Genomic DNA, 21,760 nt, shown 5'->3' on the forward strand with positions numbered 1-21,760 from the left:
AGAAATAAAAGGTTGATAATTTTACACATAGGTATTCCAGGTACCAAACATTTTAAATCCAAAATTGAATTTCTTTCCTTTTGAGAACTTTTCCATCTTTCAGTTTTTCAGTGAGTGATCCCACCAGCTATCTGGGGGCCTTAAGCTAAAATATCTTGGTGTCACAGAGGGCTTAGCCCTCGGTCATGACCAGTTCTTCAGGCCTGTGGATGCTAGGTTCCCTTTCACTATTCTCTCTCCTTGTTTCCCCATCATCACTGTCTTGCTTCAGGCTGATAACATTTCTTGCATGGACTACTGGAGTACAGGCAGTGACCTTTATGGTAGGAACACATGTTAGAGTAAAATTTGAAAAAGATTAGATATGTATGAAATGTTTCATGGGTTAGGGGGGGATATATCTATTCCCCAAAGAGCTGAAAATTGTAAAATTCATAACTAGAGTATGCCATCAATTTTTACATGTTTTACCATTTGATTGTATCCTTTTCAAACTGGAACACAGAGGTGCTAGTCTAAGTACAATAAGCAGGTGACTAAAGCTGAAGGCTTGTTGCACTTGGCATTCCTGGCGATTTTTTCCAGCGTCCCAAATGTATTTAGTCTCACATTTTCGTTTTTGTTTCCCGTTCATTTTATTGAATTATAAGTACAACAACAAAGAAAACAAACTACATAACTCTGCTTCTCAAAATGGAACTGCTGGTTGGTAAGTCATGCCAGCAGGCAATTTCCAAAGTGATTTGAAAAGAACAGCCAAGTGACATTACCTAGCTAATGTCTGCAGGTAGAGACAAGGCATTTTAACGGGAAGGTCCTCGGAAATGCCCTCTCTCACGCTGGGCAGCTGAGACTGGAAGGGCTTTGCGGGGTGGTAGCAGAGGATGCTGGGCTCGGCCGCGCTGCTCAGGGACAGCAGGAAGAGGGCGTTGGCTTTAATCACCTGGTGCGCCTCCATGGTGGGCAAGGCACGCGGGGTCTTCACTTGCATCGGCTTCCTCCTGGACTGCTTGACCTGGAAGGAGAATTTTCAGGGATCTTTTCCGACTTGTATTCAAATGTGAGATTTCTTAACCTACATAGTTTTGAGTTGCTAACAAAAATTGTTAAACTCTTGTAGAACTGCTTTAAAATAATAATAGTGATTACCAAAAACGACATTCACTTCATGTTTCTCAACTGACTGAAACTAATTTATATCAAATACAAACTGTATTTTTTTTCCCCTTTTTTGGGGTAAGTTAAAAATCTAACTAGTAAAATCTAAATTTAATTATTTAAATAAAAGAGTAAATAACCTCTGTGTGTGTGTGGATGTGTGTGTATCTGGCAAATATTTTTAGTTAGGTGTGTCACTAATGTGAATGAGCCTCACTTTCCATAAGTCCTCAATACAACTAGGGATTAAGAAAAAGAGAGAAGAGATAAACAGCAGAAAAAGAGAAGGAAAAAGGAAAAGAGAATTAAGAGAAAGAAAAGGGGAAGAGGGAAAGCTATGTATATGTATATGTAAGCAGGTTGACTGAGTAGCACCCAAGTAATAAAAAGTCACATCTCTTGACAGGGTGTGTATGCTACACGATAGTCGTTTTGTGTTATCCCAAGACATAATTTGTTTCTGTCATTAAAAACAGCTGACCTGATCAAATTGGTGTATTATTTCTATTATAAAAGCTCATCTTTAATATCAACCATATGGAGTTGTCTGATAACACAATCCTAAAAAGAGATTTTTTCCCCCTCACTCTTTGATGTCCCTCCCATCTCCCTCTCCACCCCAAACCTCCAGGTTGTTACAGAGCCCCTGCTGCTTTTTTAATTGAAGGATAATTGCTTTACAGAATTTTGCTGTTTTCTGTCAGATATCACCATGAAGCAGCCACAGGTATATACATGTCCCCTCCCTTTTGAACCTCCCTCCCACCACCCTCCCTGGCCCACCCCTGTATGTTGTTACAGAGCCCCTGTTTGGGTTTCCTGAGCTGGACAGCAAACCCCCACTGGCTATCTGTTTTACACATGAGAATGCAAACTTTTATGTTACTGAAAAGAAATTTTTATAAGGTTTATCCTTATCATTCGCAGTATAGCCAGGACAAAATAAGCATACCTTCTCGCGGGCAGCGGCCTGTTTCTCACGGAGGTACTTTTCCCTGCAGCGATCGCACACCAGGTACCACGTGCTTCCTCCTATGCCACCGTCGCCACAGTTACCAGCCCATCCGCCACAGAAGTGCCCGATGCTATTGTAACCTTGCCCACCAGCATATCGGCCACAGCCTTTGAAGTAAGAATATAAATAGATACTCAACACCTAAGTGTCCGTAATAGTCTCATCCTTGCTACCTGTGCCTAAATGACAGATTTCCCCCTCAAAGTAAGCAAAGTACTGAAGCAAATATCTAACTTTTTCATTTTCTCCCCCACTCTCTGCCCCCACAGGCTGTTAGTTATATCAGCAAACTTGCATGCATGACCAGAAAGTAATCAACTAAACTGATGTCTAAAATACTGAAGATATTCTACATAGGCAGATGGAAAGAAACATAAGACATGGGAACATTTATATTTATTTAAGTGTGCCAAAAATTTGGATAAAATAGATATAAAACATTCTGTACAAATGGTAAATTTTACGGATCACATGTTTTACAAAAGGTTTCAGTATAATACACAGGAAGAGAAAAGCATCTACCCAAATTCATAATAGGTGAATTTTGGAATATTAATCAATTGTTATAGAAATAGTTACATTTACCTAAAATATTGTCTTCTGATGAAACAGTTGATAATCTCTTACACAGGAGGAGGCCCATAGAAATCAATATAATTTAGTTTAATTTGCAGTTTTGAACAGGAAAACAATGTCAAAGGACACTTAACGTTGAGGCCTTTCCTGTGTGTTTGGACATGTTATTTCTACTGCGTGAGACGGCAATCCTTTGGGTAACATGTAAAATATTTTAGAAGTTAACAGTATCTCAGAATGTGATACACTAAAATGAAGCAGTACTAAAGTACCTTGCCATCGCAGTACTAGAATTTCTTTATCTATTTTCCACAAAACTTATACTGTATTGATAAATCGCTTTAAAAATTACATTCTAAGAAAACTATAAATTCTGAGCAAAAGCTTCCCTGTACGTTAAGGTAATTCACGGAACGGCTTAAGTCAGAAGCTACCGCATCTTACGTATATTCCGTAACACCGCTTACCTGGGTGAGCCTGCCTCATGTGGTACGTCACGGGGTACGGGTGGGACTCCCCACACAGCTCACAGATGGTGTCTTTCTCTGGTCCTCCTACCGCCAGCTGGGCCATCTCCCCAAACAGATTACCCCTGGGCCGGACTTCGGTCTTCTCTTTTTTCTTCTTTTCCTTTTTTGCCTTCTTATTCTCTTTCTCACACTCTTTCTTTTTGAGGACGGCACAAGAACCGGGACTTGGGAAAATCATATTCTGGGACGCTGCTTTGATAGTGGCCAAAGAGATGTCTTCCCAGAAAGCCACCAGGTGCTGCAGCGTCAAGGGCAGCGGCGACTTCGACTTCGTCGCGTGGTGCGTGGACATCTCAAAAGTGGCCTCGGCTTTCCCGTCTTCACATTTTTCATGCAGAGGGGGTTCCTTCAGCATGGACAACACCTTATTTTTGTTGATGCTACCCATTTTAGATATGTCTGGCCCATGAGGTGCAATATTGAACATATTCAGTGCTGATGATATTTCCAACGAGTGTCTGTTTTTTAATTTGGTTTCTTTTTCTTCTGTAGGCTGCTGGCTGTTTAAGCTACTTCTTATAGGAGCGTGTTCTTTGGACAGGTCCGGATTAAATTTTAAGAAAGAAGAACAAGCCATGGCATCATGTACTATGCCTTCGTGCCACAGGAAAGAGGCGAAGACAGCCCGGGCACACTCAGCCACGGAAGGGGACATGGCTTGCTTGGCTGGCTCCAAAGGTTTGGATCCCTCGCCTTTGAAGAGAAAGCTGGACTTCTCCTTCTTGGGCCTGGTGTGCCTGTTAGCACATTTTCGACTTATTTTGGGGGACGCCCTCATTTCCTGTTCCTCTTTCAGAGGTGCTTTTCCTATGCTGAAATGCACTTTGTTTGAACCTTCATCCACACTCTTAAACTCACTGCTCTCATCACAGGTGCTGTCTGTTAGGCTGTTGGTTTTTAAAGTACTTGAGGTGCAGACTTCAACCACCTCACTGTGGAGGTTTTCTTGTACCACGTGGGGAGAGGGAGCTCTGTTTTCGGATCCGGGGGAATCTTTAGAATCCTTTGGTACTGGTTTTGGTTTTGGTGATGTTGATCGCCCCCTCAAGGGTTCTGTGAGGGGCATTTTCTTCTTGCGGAGGGTATCTGGATCAAGGGTGTAAGAGTCCGATTTGGAACGTTCCCGGGGAGGATCGAGTTTCGTCTTAACAGGAGCAGTGCTTTTCTGAGGTAGATTTTTATCATGCGGTGAGGAGGATCGTGGGGAACTAGCACCGGATGGGCTAGACCTATTGGCTGGGAGCGTCTTTGGCTTGGGAGAGGATGACCGAGAACCTGGGCCTGGGGACTCGGCTCTGAAGCCGGAAGACATCCTCCCGTCAGATTTTAGTGTCTGCAAGGTGTTGTGATTGGGGGACAGTGACCGACTGTGAGAATCCGACCGCAACTTTGCAGCATCAGATTTCAACATGAGAGATTCACTAGCCGACAGCCCTTCTGTACCCCTTGGCTTCTTCTGGTCAGCAGTAGTCCGGCTCATCCGTCCATCAGGTTTAAGTGTTCTGCTGTGTTTGGAGGACAGTTCTGATTTTCCTGATGTACAGACAGGTCTAGCAGATGTTGAGATAGTTCCTCGGTCACCTGTGTGGTCCATTTCATAGTGAAACTTGTTAATATAATTATAACTTACTGATGATTTATCTACTAAACCATGAAATAAAAAATGACTAAAAAAATTTGTGTTGCTTTGCACAGACAAAAATATTTAAAGATTAAAGAAAAAAGGGGAACGGGGAACAATTTCTTAACAAAGTTCAACTACATTTTATAATTCTAATATTCTTATGATTGGATTAGAATAATTTATTACTAACATATGAATGCTAACAGAACAAGGACAAAAAGAAAAATAATCTCTCTCTTTCCCAAGCCAAGCACTAGGTGTTCCCACAGGGACACCATTTGTTTTCGGCGTCCTGGCCCTCATGCAGGGTCTCTTCCCCCTCATGCACGACAGCAAGGATGTGTTTGCTGTTGGTAAGTGGTATAGCCTTCGAGATTATCTTTCCTCCACAAAATCAAAACTCCTGCCTTTACTGCAAGTGGATATTATTGTTGGGAGGCAAGAAATCTGATTAAAGTGACTCTACTGGCACAAAAAAACTGAAAATCCGTAAATCTTGCTAGAAGTACTCATATTTTTTGAAAAAGGATACTTAGTAAATTGAGAAGAATTTGTTAACTGGTGACATTGCAGTTTGTTCTTTTTCTTTTTTAAAGGGAAATGAACAAACTTGGATAAAAGTAGTAAAGTGTTTTGGGGCTTGCTTGCATGTGTGTGTGTTTACAGTCATGCTCTAGTTAATAATCTGTCAAGAGAGTTTTGCCATAGAATCTGCCTCCTCATGGAAGGCTCACAAAGGCTGATATTTTTGTTTGTTACTAAGTTTCGCTGATGTCATGTCAAGAATGGGTCAATATAAGTGTTTCATAAATATTTGTTAAGTGAGTAAATAAACTCCTATTTTCTTAGTTCTTTTCCCTTCTGCTAGTCACAATCTTCAGAAAATTCATCATGGCTAGCACCACAACAGGGCAGAGGTGACAGTAGCCATTGTTGTGTAAGGGTCAGATTTTATAAGACAAAATATTGTATTTGGTAGAATTAGACGCCAGCCTAGTTCTTGCCACTAATTCTGAGGGACTAATTCGTTTTTATCACTCTGACACTGGAAATCCCTTCATCATCACATTTATTTCATAAGCTAAACCATACATAATGGTGAATCCAAGCAAATAAGCAGTTAATCTTCTACACTTGGCATCTCTCTCTACAAGATCAATTTGTGAATTCTCCGAAAGTGGCGTGCTTTCTAATTAAGGATGCACGATTCCTCACAAAGGAAATCTCCACTGTGACTGGCTAGACAATAGACTTTCAAATATTAGGAACATCATTTATCACATGTCAGCAAACATTGCTTGTTATATAGAGAGGGTCAGAGGGCGGGCTGCTCTATATCATATTCCTATGCTTCCAGTAATGGTGAGTATTTTTTTAAGATCTGTTAAGTGGTGACAGCTGAATACCTGTTGGAGTCTAGGTGCATAAATAATGCACAATTATTTCTTCCTGACATGTATTTGTCAAATTATAAATGAATCCTGCTGAAAAAGTTACTTTTCCAAAATATATTTCATATATTGAAAAAAAAATGTCAAGTTAGCTAAATGTGGTAAACCCATATGCTAACTAACTAATGTGTATCTTCTTCATTTGGCTTTTAAAAGTTTCCAGGAATGCAGTAAGTATTACTAAAAATGGTCATATGGCTGTCTTAAGTATCACTAAATATAAACACACTTTGTCAAAAAGCTTGAGATCATAAATACTTTCACATTCATCACTTAATTTTGTTTAATGCTTATGTTTATCATGTGTAAATTTAAGTGATAATACTTTTTTTAATCTCAAAAGAATTCTGAAGAAAAAATAATACAAGACAGGATAAAAATTTAGTACATTCTAATGAATTAGTAAAAATGTTAAATATTATGTATTCATTCATTAATAACCTGCATTTATGCCAAAATCATAAATAAAAGGTTATAGAATACCATTCTATAATATAATGTACCCATAATACTCTACTGTAATATGATATGCCATAATATATACTATTTATGGGTTACACAAGACTATATACTACAGAAATCAGATTCTACAATTATTCCATAATATTGTATAATATTACTGTCAACTATAAAAAGGAGAAATATAAAACTGTTTTACTCACTTTTAAGAATACAAGATTTTAAAAGTTAAATTGAATATTACTCTAAGAAAAAAATATGTGATTACGAATATACAGTACTTTAAAGGACCAAAGCAAATTTTTAAATGGTCTGACATTTTATCAACTGTCAATAGCTTAAACATTTCTAAAATTAAGTGACTAAGGGAAATACAAGGAAGACTCAAGCCATATGGGATGGCTTTAAAAACAAAGGTAAACTAAAAAACTTAAATTATCAAACTGTTTCTCATAAAAAACTAAAACAGGAAAATTATTTTTACATTAAATAACAGAAAACTGAGTCTAAGCCTAACCTGTCACATAAGACATTATATTCTTACAGATCACAGTGTGCACGAGGCTTACACATATACCTCTTTGTTCTGGTCATAAGGGCTTTACAATTCCCCAAAGGCATTTCTTTCTATGTACTTATTTAAGACCTCATACAGGTTTGAAATTAAACAAGAGCATTATTTAACCTACAGATATAGTAAACAGGCATATCAATTAGGGTAATCAATATAATATTGAGCAGATACATCACAAATTACCGCAAAATATCAAGTTTAAATAAAATGATAAACTTTAATCTTAAATGGAATGAGATGAAAATGACTGAGGTGAACTAAAACTTCCTTCTTGAAAGCTCCTACGTTCATTACGAATGACCCATCCATGTAGGCACGCATACCCACCCTTCAGTTTGTGAGACAGAGATGAGAGAGCAGAGGCAGGCCCAGCTACACCATAATTTTTGTAAATGCGCTCACGAGAAGCAAGGTTGCGAGATGGAGATTCTATAGTGGAAAACATTGGCAAAGAAGCGGCACAGATTCAATGGAAAAAAAAAATTTAGCAGAGAACACAAGCAGAAACAAAGCATTTCAAATGGTATGCGCAACTATTAACTGCTATTAAAAATTTTATATTCTGCTAAAATTTTCAATAAGTTTATACTTCTCTAAAATTAAAAGCTGAAAACAATGGTCAAATTAATTAATTTAGACTAATAACGACAGCGCCAAATGTGTTAGCTTAAAAGTTAAATAACAGTCATAGCACTGATAAATCAAATTCGAGCATTTCTTTTCAGACTAATATTTCTTTAACTCAGTTTTCTTTAATTTGGTGCTCACTTACTTATAAATGAAAGTTTATAAGTAATTTTTTTGGTAAACAGTGTGAGATAAAAAAAAAAACGTTACTTACAGTTTAACCTATTGTCCTCTGGCTTTCTGTATGGACACAGGACTATAATTTTTCCAGTATGCCTCTCAGAATGGACCCATGTTGACAATTATGGTCAACTACTTTTCTGAGTCCATCTTCAGTAAAAACTACTACTGCCAATCCCAATATTTAGCGTTTGTTTTGTAGATCATATTATTGAGATACTAAATTTTATTTATAAAATGTCTCACAACACAAACAAAGCAAAAAAAAAAAATTACAAGTCACTGAAATGTTAAACACATTAATGATTCACCATGCAGAAAATGAAGTCCTTAAAATGAAAAAATATATATATATTTCAAAGAATTAACAGAACCTTTAAAACGATCTTTCAAAAGCAGTATGCTTTAAAAAGAAATTTCTAAATCTGAAAATAAATCCACTACTTAAAATTTTAATTCATGGCAGTTAAATGTAATCAGCTGAGCTGAAACAAATTCAGGTAAAAAGGAGATAAGTTTCTTAATATTATTGAAATTTAAAAAAATGAACACACACTTATCTCAAGAGAAAAAGTAATGTTTGACCAATTCATCATTATGGCCAAGATTAAAGATGAACTATTCATAAGCCAAATGTCCTTCTATATATGGTATGGTATATGTATTATGTGTCAGACAATGTCCTAGAAATTGAGCAAAAAGTAATGAATAGAAATGAAGTCCCTGTTCTTATGGAACTTATCTTCCAGTAAAAGCAGAAAGACAATGAACACATATACCCTAGACAGAGTTGGTGATAAACTTGGGAGTCATAAGCACACAGATGTTGGGTAATTCTCCATGCCTGGATAAGACCACTCGGGCAGTGAGGTCTACATGAGACCTCGGAATACAAACCTGGACATTCCTAGAAATGCAGAATAGAGGAGGATGGAGTAAAGAGGTCAGAGGTGAACAGCTGAGGCAGGAGATAACCCGCACGAAGAGGAAGGAGGTGTTTCAAGGGAGAAAGAGCAATCCTGTTAAACACTGCCAACAGAGCAAGTAAAATGAAATCTTAGAACTGACAACTGAACTTAGCAAAACAAAAGTCAAAGACTGACTAGAGTGATTTCCGTCGATAAGGACAACTGCAAAGACCCCTTGTAGCTGGTTCAGGAGAGAAAGGTAGGAGTGGATGGAGGGATGGACCCACATGCCATCAAGTCATGTTCATCTAAGTTAAAAAGCTGTTAAAATTTTAACATCTTTGAGCATTCTTCTTTTTAAAGTCTATAAAACTCAAAGGTGTCAGACTCTACAAAAGGAGCTCTTATGCTATTAATCCTCAGTCTGCAACTCTCACCAAAAATGTCAGTTAGGTGAGTGCCAGTTTTTGACTGGAGTTCAAGGGCAATTCAAACTGTCCATTTAAGGACACAGTTTCATAGCCTCGTCACTAAAATTTGTGAAGATCGGGTTTAGCAAGGGGACACAGGAGCAAGAAGTTAGAAGACTATCTTAATTAAAAGTACCAATAACATAAATGTACAAAACTACTGATACATGGACACTTGTAGGATAAGATGTTAGAGGTTTAAGGACAAATTCCTGGAGGAGGTTTTGAAGCCAAAATATGCTTGAAGTCTTTTCAGTATGTTACAAAACCTAAAGAGAATAGGTATGATTCAGAGTGAACAAGAAGAAACAAATATTTTTTGATAATCTAAAAAAGTTACTATTAAATGCCTAAATAAAGTAACCTGCGATTTTATACACTTCTTCTAGACATTTAATTTTACAAAATTTGCCCATGTTTAAAATACTTAACTAAAGATTTATCCTTCAATTTAAAAACAGAAGTAATCTTAAAAGAAATATTGCTACCTATGCACAGAAGAAAAAATTGATCAACTTTTAGACATTTGATGAAGATCAATCATGCACCTTTTTATCTTGCTTTAAGATAAAACAATCAATTATTAAATTAATCTCTGTAGGTTATTTTTTATGCATAATATAGTTAACTAAGGAGAATAATTCTTAAAACAAAATAAAAAGCAGGATTTTTTTCTCCAGTACTCATTTGAAGTCAATGTTGTTTGGTATAAAATATCCCTTTATTAACAATATGATTCTTTACATGGCATTTATTCTTTGTTTTCTTTGTTTTAAATCACAAGTATCAAGTTCCCTGGAATATTTCACTCATTCTCTGGTCACAGAAACTCTGAGTTCACTGTAGTCTGTATTTAAAAACTTATTCCCTAGGCTAATGATAATAAAACAGTTTGGTTTTTTTTTTTTTAAATAAGGAAGCATTCGCATTTCAGTTGGCCAAAGACAAATTGTGGGACAATACACTGGAAGAACCAAGGCACCTATCACCATTTAGATTTAAAAAGGGGCATATATTCTATCCCTGGGTCAGCAAGATCCCCTGGAGAAGGAAATGGCAACCCACTCCAGTTGTCTTGCCTGGGAAATCCCATGGGCAAAGGAGCCTGGCGGGCTACAGTCCATGGGGTCACAAAGAGTTGGACCCAATGAGCATGCACGCATATATTGCTTCAGTGTTGAGTCAACAATGAAGCAATGAGTTTCTTTATCCATCTGTCGATTAGCACCCAGGGTGATTCCATATCTTGACAATTATAAATAATGCTTCTGCAAATACTGGGGTGAATGTATCTTTTAGAATAAGTGTTTTTGTTTTCTTTGGATTATATCCAGTGGATTTGCACCTAAAGCTGTCAGTCTAGACAACTGGTAGCTTGCGTATGCAATTGTTATCACTATCACCTTATTCTAAACTCTCCAAGACATCAATAGACAGATGTGGGAATAATACTTATATTTAATTATACTTCTTATCTGCGTATATTTTGACTGCTCACATCTTTTGACTAGGTTGAAGCTACTATTTATATATTGTCTCCTCAATAACCAATACATTAGCTTTTTAATTTTTTTAAAAAATAAATAGCTTTAAAATAAGTAATTTCCAGAATATCTGAATTGTAAGTTAAGCTTAACCACTTCTGCCTGTCATAAGAGTCTATACTGTCAAAATATCTGTAGTTCTATTCAGAGAAAAATGTAAATGTACAATTACTGAGGTTCAAATTGAGAGAAGAAAGTCAGGAGCACTGTCCCTGTCATTCCACTGCAAACATGACACAATTATCATCACTGTTTGCGAAAGATTCATACAACTAGATTTCTTTCTACATCTGAAAGACATATACATAAATAAATATAGATATGAAAAAGCACTAACAGGATACAGAATCTTAATAAATGTGTCAGAAGAAAAAGAGTTTAAGACACAGAATTGAAACTAAAATTTATTTACATAAATGTCAGTATACTAAATGAATTATAAAACTAGAACAAAATTTTCAACCTTAGGATAAAACAGAAATATGCCTTTCACTAGAATATAACATTAATCCATGATACAAATGCAGAAAGGAAGATGGATGAAGATCTGTAATGATGTATTATCAACCTGTTAGTCAACAATGCCATCTTCAGTTATGGAAATGCTAAATATTTATTCAAATTATATTATAGCTTTCTGGAAGCTAAGTTACCCAACTGAACTCATTTTTCCTTAAAATCTGTTCTTTATTCTGTGTATTGATATCAGGTAAGCATATAATCTTCCAAAACAAAGGAAAACTGACCGTCATTCTAGATTGGCTCCTGCGACTATGATTAGCACGTCCTGTACAATTTCACTGCCTACATGTTTCTAAACGTGTTCCTTCTATTTTCCCATTGTACTTTACCCTAGTTTGAGCCCTACTCAGCTCTTGTCTGGAAGTTCTGCTTCTAACACTCTCCCTTTCTCCAGAACCCTTCTCATAACATTTTCAGTTATCTTTCACAAATGTAAGACTGATCACATCATTCTTTTTATTTAAAATTCTGCAGAACTATATAACCCCTCATCTGCTGCCTACACTTTACTCATTTTACACACAGTGTAAAGTCTAAACTACTGAGAATGGCTTATAAGACCTTCACGATGTGGCCGCACCCTCTCTAGCGTAAGACAGTGTCATGAGGACACACACTCTAAGCCACCAATGCATGAAGTTTCTTAAGCGAATCATGCTTTTGAACATAATCAAATGAGCTGACTCATTCAAAGTGCTTAAAATGCCGCCTGTTATGTAGTAAAGGACTGCATGTGCTAGCTATTACTACTTCATACTTTCTCCTCTTTCCTCAGACCACCAACACTCTCTCCCCATGCTAACTCTGAGCTGATGATGGCTTCCATTCTACTGAGAAAATAAGACAAAAAGCAAATGGAGAAGGTTCTCATGCTGCTAACACTACATATTCTTCTCTCTCCTGACCTGATGGATGAACTGTTTCTGCTCCTACTTGGCCAACATTTCCACTTCGTGCTAAATCCCATCCTCTCTTCCACAGAAGAATACTATTCCAGCAATTCTCCCCTCTCTCCTGCATCAGCAATATTTCTCTCTACTGGATCATTCTCATTAAAACAACAACCTTAATGTTACCTTTTCCCCCCTTAAAAACCAAACCAAACAAAAACCTCTCCAGATCTCACGTCCTCTGTCCTGGTTTCACTTTATTTTTTCCTTCCCTTTACAGTAAAACATGACAGATTTATCTATAATAACTAACTTCAGTTTCTCATTCCCCTCTTTATCTTGAACCTACTCCATCGAGCTTCAGCCGGAGGTTGCTCCTACCCTACTGGAGATGCTCTTATCAAGATCACCAGTGACCTCCACAGGGCTAAATCCAATGGTCACGCTCAGTCCTCACTTTACCTGACACATGAGCCACATCTGATACAGATTATCACTGCTCCCTTGAAATACTTTTCTTTGCTTGGCTTGGTTTTCCTATCCCTGTGGCCACTTCTCAGTCTCTCTCGCTGATTTCTCCTCTCTCCCATGTCAGAACACCGAAATGCTCCCAGGGTTCAGTCTTTAGGCATCCTTTCTTTTCTCCATACACCCACTTTCTTGCTGCTTTAATCCACCCTTTTAGGGATTTAAGTGTATATAACAATTCTCAAATTATTCTGCTATAAGCCAGACGAACTCCTAACTTACATGTCCAGCCCAGACAGTTCCCCTGAACTCCAGGGTCATGTGTCAGTCTCTACTAGGTATCTCCACTAGATTTAACAGGAATCTCAAACTTAACATATTTAGTCAATCATTCAAGAATATGGTGATAATTATCCCCACCCCTGATCCACGCCCCTTTGCAGCGAGCGACTCTAATCAAGGAGTGGATTCTACTTCTCCATTCTTGAATGTAAGTGCGTTGCTTTGACCACCAGAGGAGGGCAGATGTGATGCTGTGTCAGTGTAAGCCTCAAAAGATTGTAAACGCTTTTTCTTTCTCAGAATCCTGCAACGTCCAGGCAGACAAACCCAGGTTAACTCACTGACTGACAAGAAACACATGGCCTAATCATCCTTTTCACGCCAGCCAATAGCCAGCTAACCCCCGAGGCAAAAATACCTGGTTGACCTACAGATGCATGAAGAATCCCAGGAAGGATCCCAACACCTATCCAGCTGAGCCCAGCCTTCTCTGCCAACCCACAGAACTGTGAGCTAAACAGTGCTCATTTTAAGTCAGGAAGTTTTGGGGTGGTTTGCTATGCAACAGTAGCTCTAACCTCTCTAACCTTTCTTGGGCAGAGTAGGCAGCTTTTCTCCTGTGTTTCCAACGCATCCTGTGAATATTTGTCCCTGCAGACTTAAAAAAATAATTTCGTTTTTAATAAACATGGCTGCCTTTGACAGTATTCCAATAGATTGGTGATGATATTTTTTCTACCTTATTGCTCCCTATAGCCTAGCATAGAGTAGATACCTAACAAACACAGGTAAACAGATGATGGAAGAATAAATGACCCATCTGAAGAAAAAATGGGAATGAAGTGTAGAATAAACTTAGTAGCCAAGACAGAGATGGGAGCAAGGGGAGAGACAAAAGGTCATATCTTGTCAGGAGAAAGCAAACAGATGCACTAAGGCACACTGTCCTATAAACAGCAGCAGCATTCTTTGGGGTTTAAGTTTCTAGAATGAACTTCATCAGGGCTGAAGAAGAGGAAGAGGAACATGGGTCCAGACTTCCCTACCACCGAGAAGATGGTGACCTGGAATGAAAATAAATTCTGGCCCAGGACTGAAATGACAAGGATGTGTAGGGAGGCTACAGACATTAGAGTGCAACTGAAATATATATATTGGCCCCTGTGATAGATGCTATAGGCTCCAGCATGAAAATTTTTATTGAGCTTGATTATCTGATTTTATAAAATCTGTTGACATCATCCTTTTATTTTTCTTGACAAAAATTATAAAGAGGAAAAGGATCTTAGAAATCAGCTTAGTGTCACAAAACTAACTGGAGGGAGGAGAGAGATTAAAACACGGGTCTCCTTCCTAAGTCAAGTGTTCCATCCATGCCACAGCTCACAGCGGGCAAGGAAACAAGTGGATAGATTCTAGGCTGGGACTGCAGTCCAGGATAAAGATGAAGTCTAAAACTCAAGAAACAAACCTGACTTTAATACTAATATCTGGTTACAGTGTTACCATATGAAGAATTAATCTCAAAGCAAATAATGAAGCTAAGCTATGAAAATGTGTGGAGCAGTAGCTAAAAAACCTCCCTTGTGCCTTTCCAAATCCCATCCTGACACTCACTCGACAGAGAACAGAATGCCCTGTCTGAGATAGTGATTTTTCCCCAATCTGCCTTGGACTGTGAGAGATGCTGAATGTTTGCATCAAAAGGCAATATATCAGCAGATAATGATCATCAGGCACTGCCTTTTATGGATGAGTTTAGAAGGGCTTTAGAAATGTCAAGTAACCTAACTAAAGCTAGTGAGTGGCTGGAGAGGAAATCTGAGTTTAAAGTCTTTCCATCACTACATCATTGGAGGTTAGATAAGTAAGTAACAGTGCTTTAGTAAATGGTAGTATATTCAAACACTAATCAGTATGCATGCAGATACTCAGGCAGACTCTTGCAACATTGAGCAAAATTTCTAGAGAATGTGATAAATGAGTATAAAAAAAAAAATCTTGTTGCAAAGTAACACAGAACTCTCATAGCTGAGCCTGAAAGTATGATATCCATATTATATGTTATATGTTTAAAATCTCTGGCAAAATGGTGCACTGTCTTAATGCTCTATTTGATATTTTTATCTACAAAAAGAAGCAAATTATTTAGCTTCTTGGACAGCATCTAGAAAACACTTATGTTAAACACAGTCCTATGAAAAACAGTTTTTCAATTGGATTATCTTATGTAAAATTCCATCAGTATAAACTTAGAATTATTAGACATCACAACTTTAAAGCTGGATCTAATTACTAAGAAAATATCCCTTCTCTATTGTGAAGATGTGTTAATTGTAAATTCTGGAATGCTGATCATAAGATAACAAGAAACACATCATCTCAAACTCATGGTTCACACTGCAGAAGTGATCATTTTAGGCATTCACAATCAATAAATAATCTCTGAATGCTTGTGATGTGTGAGATATTATCAGAGGCAATGGGATAAATAAAATGATATTTTCAAAAGAAATGAGGAAAGATAATGAAAATTAAGAATGCAATATTCTTAGAAGAAAATAGGCAATTCCTTTTCTTTTCAATTCAATTCCTTTTCAAGAAAAGGGGACAATTCCCCACCTCAGTCCATTAGAAACTTACTGCCAAATTACCTACCAATTCTAAAGCCTACTTAAATAATTTTGAGATAAAAAAGTAAATAATAAAAAAGGAAAAGTTTATATACACACCTCTCTCATGCTTCTGCATACATATAAATATAGTAAGACAAGGAAAATGTGACTTTTATTACTATAATTATTCTATTTCATTAGAATAACAGATGAAATAATTTGTATGTACATATGTATGTGTGCATGTGCAAAATAATTTTGCTAATTAAAAAATAACCAAATTAGTTTAATGTGCCAGATTATTTTCAATTCCAAAGATTAATTTTAAAAACTCTATGCTTGGGGGGAAGAAAACCTAAAGAAATACTGACAATAACGCTCATAAAGCTGACATGTGAGGTGATTTATGTATGTTCTCCTAGAGCCCATCTACTTAACTGGGAACTCGAGTTATGGTATTTGAAAAATCTTTTCCTTTCAAATCATGCCACATTCTTAAACTATGAAGGGGAAAATAACCAATACAAACAAAGCTAATGTCCTAGATGTTAAAACTAAATGGAAACAGAAATTTAAATATTATATATTAAAAAACAGATTTTTTTCATTATCTAGTAATAGGCAAAGCTAGATATATAAAAACATGGCCTTTGTAGACAGGAAAACTGGCCTCATCTTCTGACTACCATTTACTATGTGTGTTTCTAGGGCATATCACTTATCCTCTTTAAGCCTCCGTTTCTTTACCTGTAAGATAAAGATATCATCTCAAATGAGAATATACTACGATGCTCAAGGACAGTATTTAGTACATAGTGGTGGATTTCTCAGCATAAGCAAAAATTAGTAAATATGGTCTTTTATACATAATATTTTATTTTAGGAAGACAAAAATGATTCTTATTTTATTAACTAGTAAAGAGAAGTTCAGTATGAATAAGCCATTTTCTGAAGCAATATGAAAAACTGGTGGGATGGACAGCAGTGGAATTCAGGAAAGAGTATCTTACGGAATTTTAATTCTGCCACATTCCGTTTTCCCAATATGATGTGATTACTACAATTTTAATTTACATATAAAACATTAAACTATTTTTAGATTCCATGCTTGTTTTTAGTTGTGCTAAAGATTAAAACTTCTGGTTTCTGGAATCTGGTAATCAAGCTTTAGTGATATTTTGCTGAGAATAAGTTTATATCACTGGAGCACACACAAGAAATGATTCAGAAAACAGGTAATCCTGAGACATTTCTATGTCATGATTTCAAATGTGCTCCAAAATGGTGGTAAAGGAAGGAGTGGTACTAATAACACTCAGACACAATGTGGACGAAACTACACTGACACAGTGTCAGTTACGAACCGACTGTCCTTTAAAAAAGACAAATCTGATTTTCTGATGGTCTTCACATTTTGTTTCACAATATTTTATTCAGTAATTTAGTAAAATAAAAACAGTAATTATACTTTTTTTAGACAAGTTTTTGAAAAGAGTTTCAATGATCCTTGAGAAGGAACTAATAGGTCCTTATTCCTTAGTTCTCTTGTCTGCTGCCACTATGACATTATCAGGGTAATTTCTCTTTTAAAATGTTATATTTAATATGAATTTTCTGCCTGGTTACAATTTTTTCCTTTTATTTCCTTATCCTTACCTTTAAGACTTCCTACAACCTGGATACATCTGAATGTAAAATGTTTGCTGCTCTGTTAAATGGGTAAACTAGGTCTTCACCATTATATTAATCAAGGAAGAAAAACACTATTTCACATACATGACACTATTATGTTTCCTTCAAATTCTTCTTTTAAAAGACATTAAAGTGAATATTATATATGAATGGAATAATTAACTAGAAATTGATACTACTTATATTTACAAACTAGTTAACTGAACCTGCCTAATGCTTAGCATAAATCTAGAAAAGCTTATACTCCAGTATATTCTTTTCCTAAGATAGATAATAATATCACATGAATAATATCATTTGCTAACGATATGCTACCTGGCTCCTAACAAAAACTAAACCAGCTGGCATTCTCTTAAGTAATCCTAATAATAGTTATGAAGGTATTTTTGTAGACAAATAACTTAAGAGATCTAAGTGTGAATGTACTTTCTTAAAGTAAAGCAAAGAGGTCATGCACTTCAATTCAGACAAATGACTGTACAAGCTGTGATAAACTCTCTCAATTCAGTGACTGTGCTTACATACTATATAGCCAATATGTGAATTGAAGGCCAAGAAGAGCATATTGGTGTTATATTAGGAGTTTTGAGACATTTATGGGGAAGCCTCAGCAGCTTATTAAGAAAAAAGAAGACTTGGCTAAGTGTAAGTACAGTTTGTTTGGGTCTATTTTCCAGATCAGTATGAATTACTATTGATATCATGGATGAAGGGCCTCTGCCTAGAAGGCTGAACTGGAATCAAATGATCAGTTTAATATATTAAGAACAACAACAACAAAAAGCAAGAAAAGAGACGATTTGAGATTATCTGGAAACCTAAGTTGCTAGTCATTTCAGAGATACCAAATTCACTTAAAAGAAACAAACAAACCTGCCCAGTACAGCCTCTCCTGCACCCACTGGTAAAGTCAAACAGGTTCATTCTCTTGGGGCATTGCTAAGTAACAAAACTCCAATGTAAATCAACAAAAGTTATCCCTAGAACTGGTGCTTACCGCAGTCATGCATTTTATAAAAAATACTAAATCAAATGTTTTCTTTATATATTTTATAGTATGATTTGCTTATTTTGGAATTAGAACAAAAAAAATAATAGTAATGTTTTAATAATCACACTTAATAAAAAGTGTGATTACAAATAAATCTCTTAGCTGAGGAATGTCTTAGGTCAGAATAGCTTACGTGCTTCAAAAACGTGGGAAAGGATAACATCCTCTTTAAATAAAACCAGCTAGGTGAGTTGATAAATAATTAGCAACTGATAAACAACTCAGAACAAAGCTTCAGAAATGGTTTGATGAGGCAGGTAAGGCTGATAAGACTTACTCTGAAGCTGAGGCTGCTGGAAGGAAAGGGGCTGTCCGAACACAAATGGGCTGTGGACTAGGGAAGAGGGAGGTTTTGCAGCTTGATCAAAGATGGAAGGAGCTGGGAGATTGGGTCGTGACTGAATGGAATTCAATATGGCACTCAGCTGGTCACCTGCAGTGGGCAAAACAGTCAAGACTACAACTTGTTATTAATTAACATCCAAAGTGGCAAAGTAAATGGTGCTTTACGACATTCAGATAGTCAAACACTAGATAAAACAAGGCCAATTCAGAACTCTTGGGGAAGTTGGTGATCATTATCCTCAAATTAGGGACTGAATACTGTGTGTTGTTTTAATAATAGAAGCACTCCAACAAATTTTACATAATAGCCTAACTATAAAAACAAATCCATTTAAATTTATTTACAACATCTAGCAGTGGCATGAGAAAATACAGAGTCTATGAAGTAACTATGATAAGCTGCTTCGTATCATACAAGTATAAATGAAAACCTATACTTCTATGCAGTATCTGACAATGATTATCATCACTCTGCCTCATACATAGTATACTTCATGCAGAAAATATGCAAATAATATGAATAATTTAATGCAGGATTGAAGGGAGGCAAAGTATGTTATTAACTCAGTAATATTTATATTAGTTATAAATTACCAAATTTATATTTTCTTTTTTAAAGTTGCTATTGCCAAAGAAATTATACATTTTTAAAAGCATGAACTCTTTTGCTCAGATAGACAATATAAAAATCTGTCAGACCTATAAGATAAAAGGAATATAATCTACCTTATTTAAACAGTATCTCAAGCATGAATTCTGAAATTTTCTTCAAATTAAATACATAGGACATTAGTACAAAAATAAAAAAATATGAAATGATATAATTAGATGGATGATAGCTCCTTATTTATGAGAAGATATATATTCACAGGTTTAACTGACACTAAAGAAGAGGGAAGAACAAAAAACATATCCAGACTAGTTGAGGCAGAAACTGGAAAACAGCACTTTCCTAGCTATATTCCTTCAATATAATAAAGTTTCATAAATAAAATTGTAAATGAAACACCAACAAGAAATAGATATGGAAAGAACTGTGAACACAAGTTACATGCCTTTACTTTAAAAAAATTTAATGCTGCAGATTACAGGAAAGATTTTAGAGATGATGAAGAATTTTATAAAATTGTTTTAAGGTAAAAGAATTTTTGAAAAAAACAATTTCTTAACCTTGGGTAGTTCAAGAGTTAAAGAAAACGATAACTACTACTAAAGGCAAGATAAAAATAGAGGTTAGATATATATAATCAGATTAAAATTTCTTAATATTTCTTTTCTCCACCTAAGTATCTTTAAAGTCTATTAACAAGTCCATGCTACTTCTGAACAATATTAGCAAAGTTACTTTTAAAAAGGAATACACTATGTTTATTTAATAAACATGTTCTCAAGGAAAAAAAAGACTAAATGTTCTCAGAAATGTCTGTATCTCTTAAAAGTTGATTTTTATTCTTAAGATGTTTTATCAAACTATGTTTTAAAGACTGATTTAATGTGACAGCCACCAGTACAATTTGGACATATCAGAGACTTAAAGCATACAATTTGAATTAAACATGGCTTTAAACAGATATATGTGGTAAGTAAACACTGAGCTTTTAATTTAAGGATTGGCAGTGGCAGAAGGAAAGGGACATGAAGCAAACACCACAAAGCACTTACCCTACGTAAGCATGAAGATCTAGTTTAAGTCAGCTGAAATCTGAGCTACCAGAAATGAGTGAGCAGACAGTACCTCAGCCTGTAGGTTAGAGCAACCCAATACAGGAGGAAGAGCCAAATAGAAATCTTGTAGCTAAGGCTTCCTTCATAAAAATACATTGTGGAAAGCAATAAAGTTATCAAATAGACAATGATTTTATTTTAAATTGAGTATTTCCTCCATAATGATGTATTTTGTATTTCGTTGGCTATTTCATTATCTCACTTTCTCTGAAAGTCAGGTATTAAGACAACTGTCTGTTTCTGGAAATCAAATCCTATGAATTAGTTTAAATAACTTTTTAAAGTTAGAGTACTTCCATGGATACGATCTTCTTCCTATTGTCCAGCTGAATGCCACCTGCTGACAGTATTGCTGATTTTGAAGCTATGAGTTAGGATCAGGTTCATAAGAAACAATGTGTCCAAATTTACATACAAATGGAACTACAGATGAAATTCAAGCATAAATTATTCCAAAGTAATTATTATTTGGACTGTCCATGATTCTAGTCTCTTCTGTTAAAGCTAACAAAACAAACTGTATACTTTTAATGTTTATATGGCTTAGGGGTTTTGTTTTACTTTTTATAATTTTTTGGTTTTATTATATAATCAAACCCAAATATATAATTTCATGTAATTCAAAATTAACTAAGATAACTGATTACATTCAAAATCACACAAATTTAATAAAGCTAATATACAATATTACTTAAAAATATTACTCAAAATATTTTGATTTTAAACAGATCATTTTGGAGCTCTTTTTTTACTCATTAACATTTAATAGCAAATGGATGATCAAAAAAAGTACTAGATATAGTGACAAAGAAACTTAATGATGTGAATTAAAAATGAGTGTTCATAAAATGGGAACAAGTAAACAAGAACTATAAACTTAAGCTAAAATGGATAAGACCAAAACTTGTTAAAAGAATACCCTCATATTGAATATATATGTATACCTATGGCTGATTCATGTTGACATTTGGCAGAAAACAGCAAAATTCTGTAAAGCAATTATCTTTCAATAAAAAATACTAATTAAAAAAAAAGAATACTTTCATAAGCATTT

At 35.7% G+C, this 21,760-nt stretch overlaps 1 protein-coding gene across 7 annotated transcripts in view; it reads right to left on the minus strand.

Moving 5' to 3' along the window:
- Positions 1-21,760, minus strand: part of MYCBP2 (MYC binding protein 2) — a 263,283-nt gene that overhangs the window by 42,821 nt on the left and 198,702 nt on the right. For 5 of the 7 annotated variants that reach the window (XR_010658547.1, XM_065902278.1, XM_065902281.1 and 2 more), the window contains 5 exons: positions 18,914-19,069; positions 7,715-7,816; positions 3,217-4,860; positions 2,111-2,280; positions 771-1,015 (listed from right to left, as the gene is read on the minus strand). Coding sequence is in view for 6 of the 7 variants with exons in the window: in XM_065902278.1 (XP_065758350.1) it covers positions 771-1,015; positions 2,111-2,280; positions 3,217-4,860; positions 7,715-7,816; positions 18,914-19,069 (2,317 nt within the window). In the remaining variant the exon portion in view is untranslated. The remainder of the gene's footprint in view (positions 1-770; positions 1,016-2,110; positions 2,281-3,216; positions 4,861-7,714; positions 7,817-18,913; positions 19,070-21,760) is intronic. The other 2 variants (XM_065902279.1, XM_065902282.1) reach the window with 2 other exon arrangements.

This window comes from Muntiacus reevesi, chromosome 11 (assembly GCF_963930625.1).
Source record: "Muntiacus reevesi chromosome 11, mMunRee1.1, whole genome shotgun sequence".
NCBI classification, from domain to species: Eukaryota; Metazoa; Chordata; class Mammalia; order Artiodactyla; family Cervidae; genus Muntiacus; species Muntiacus reevesi.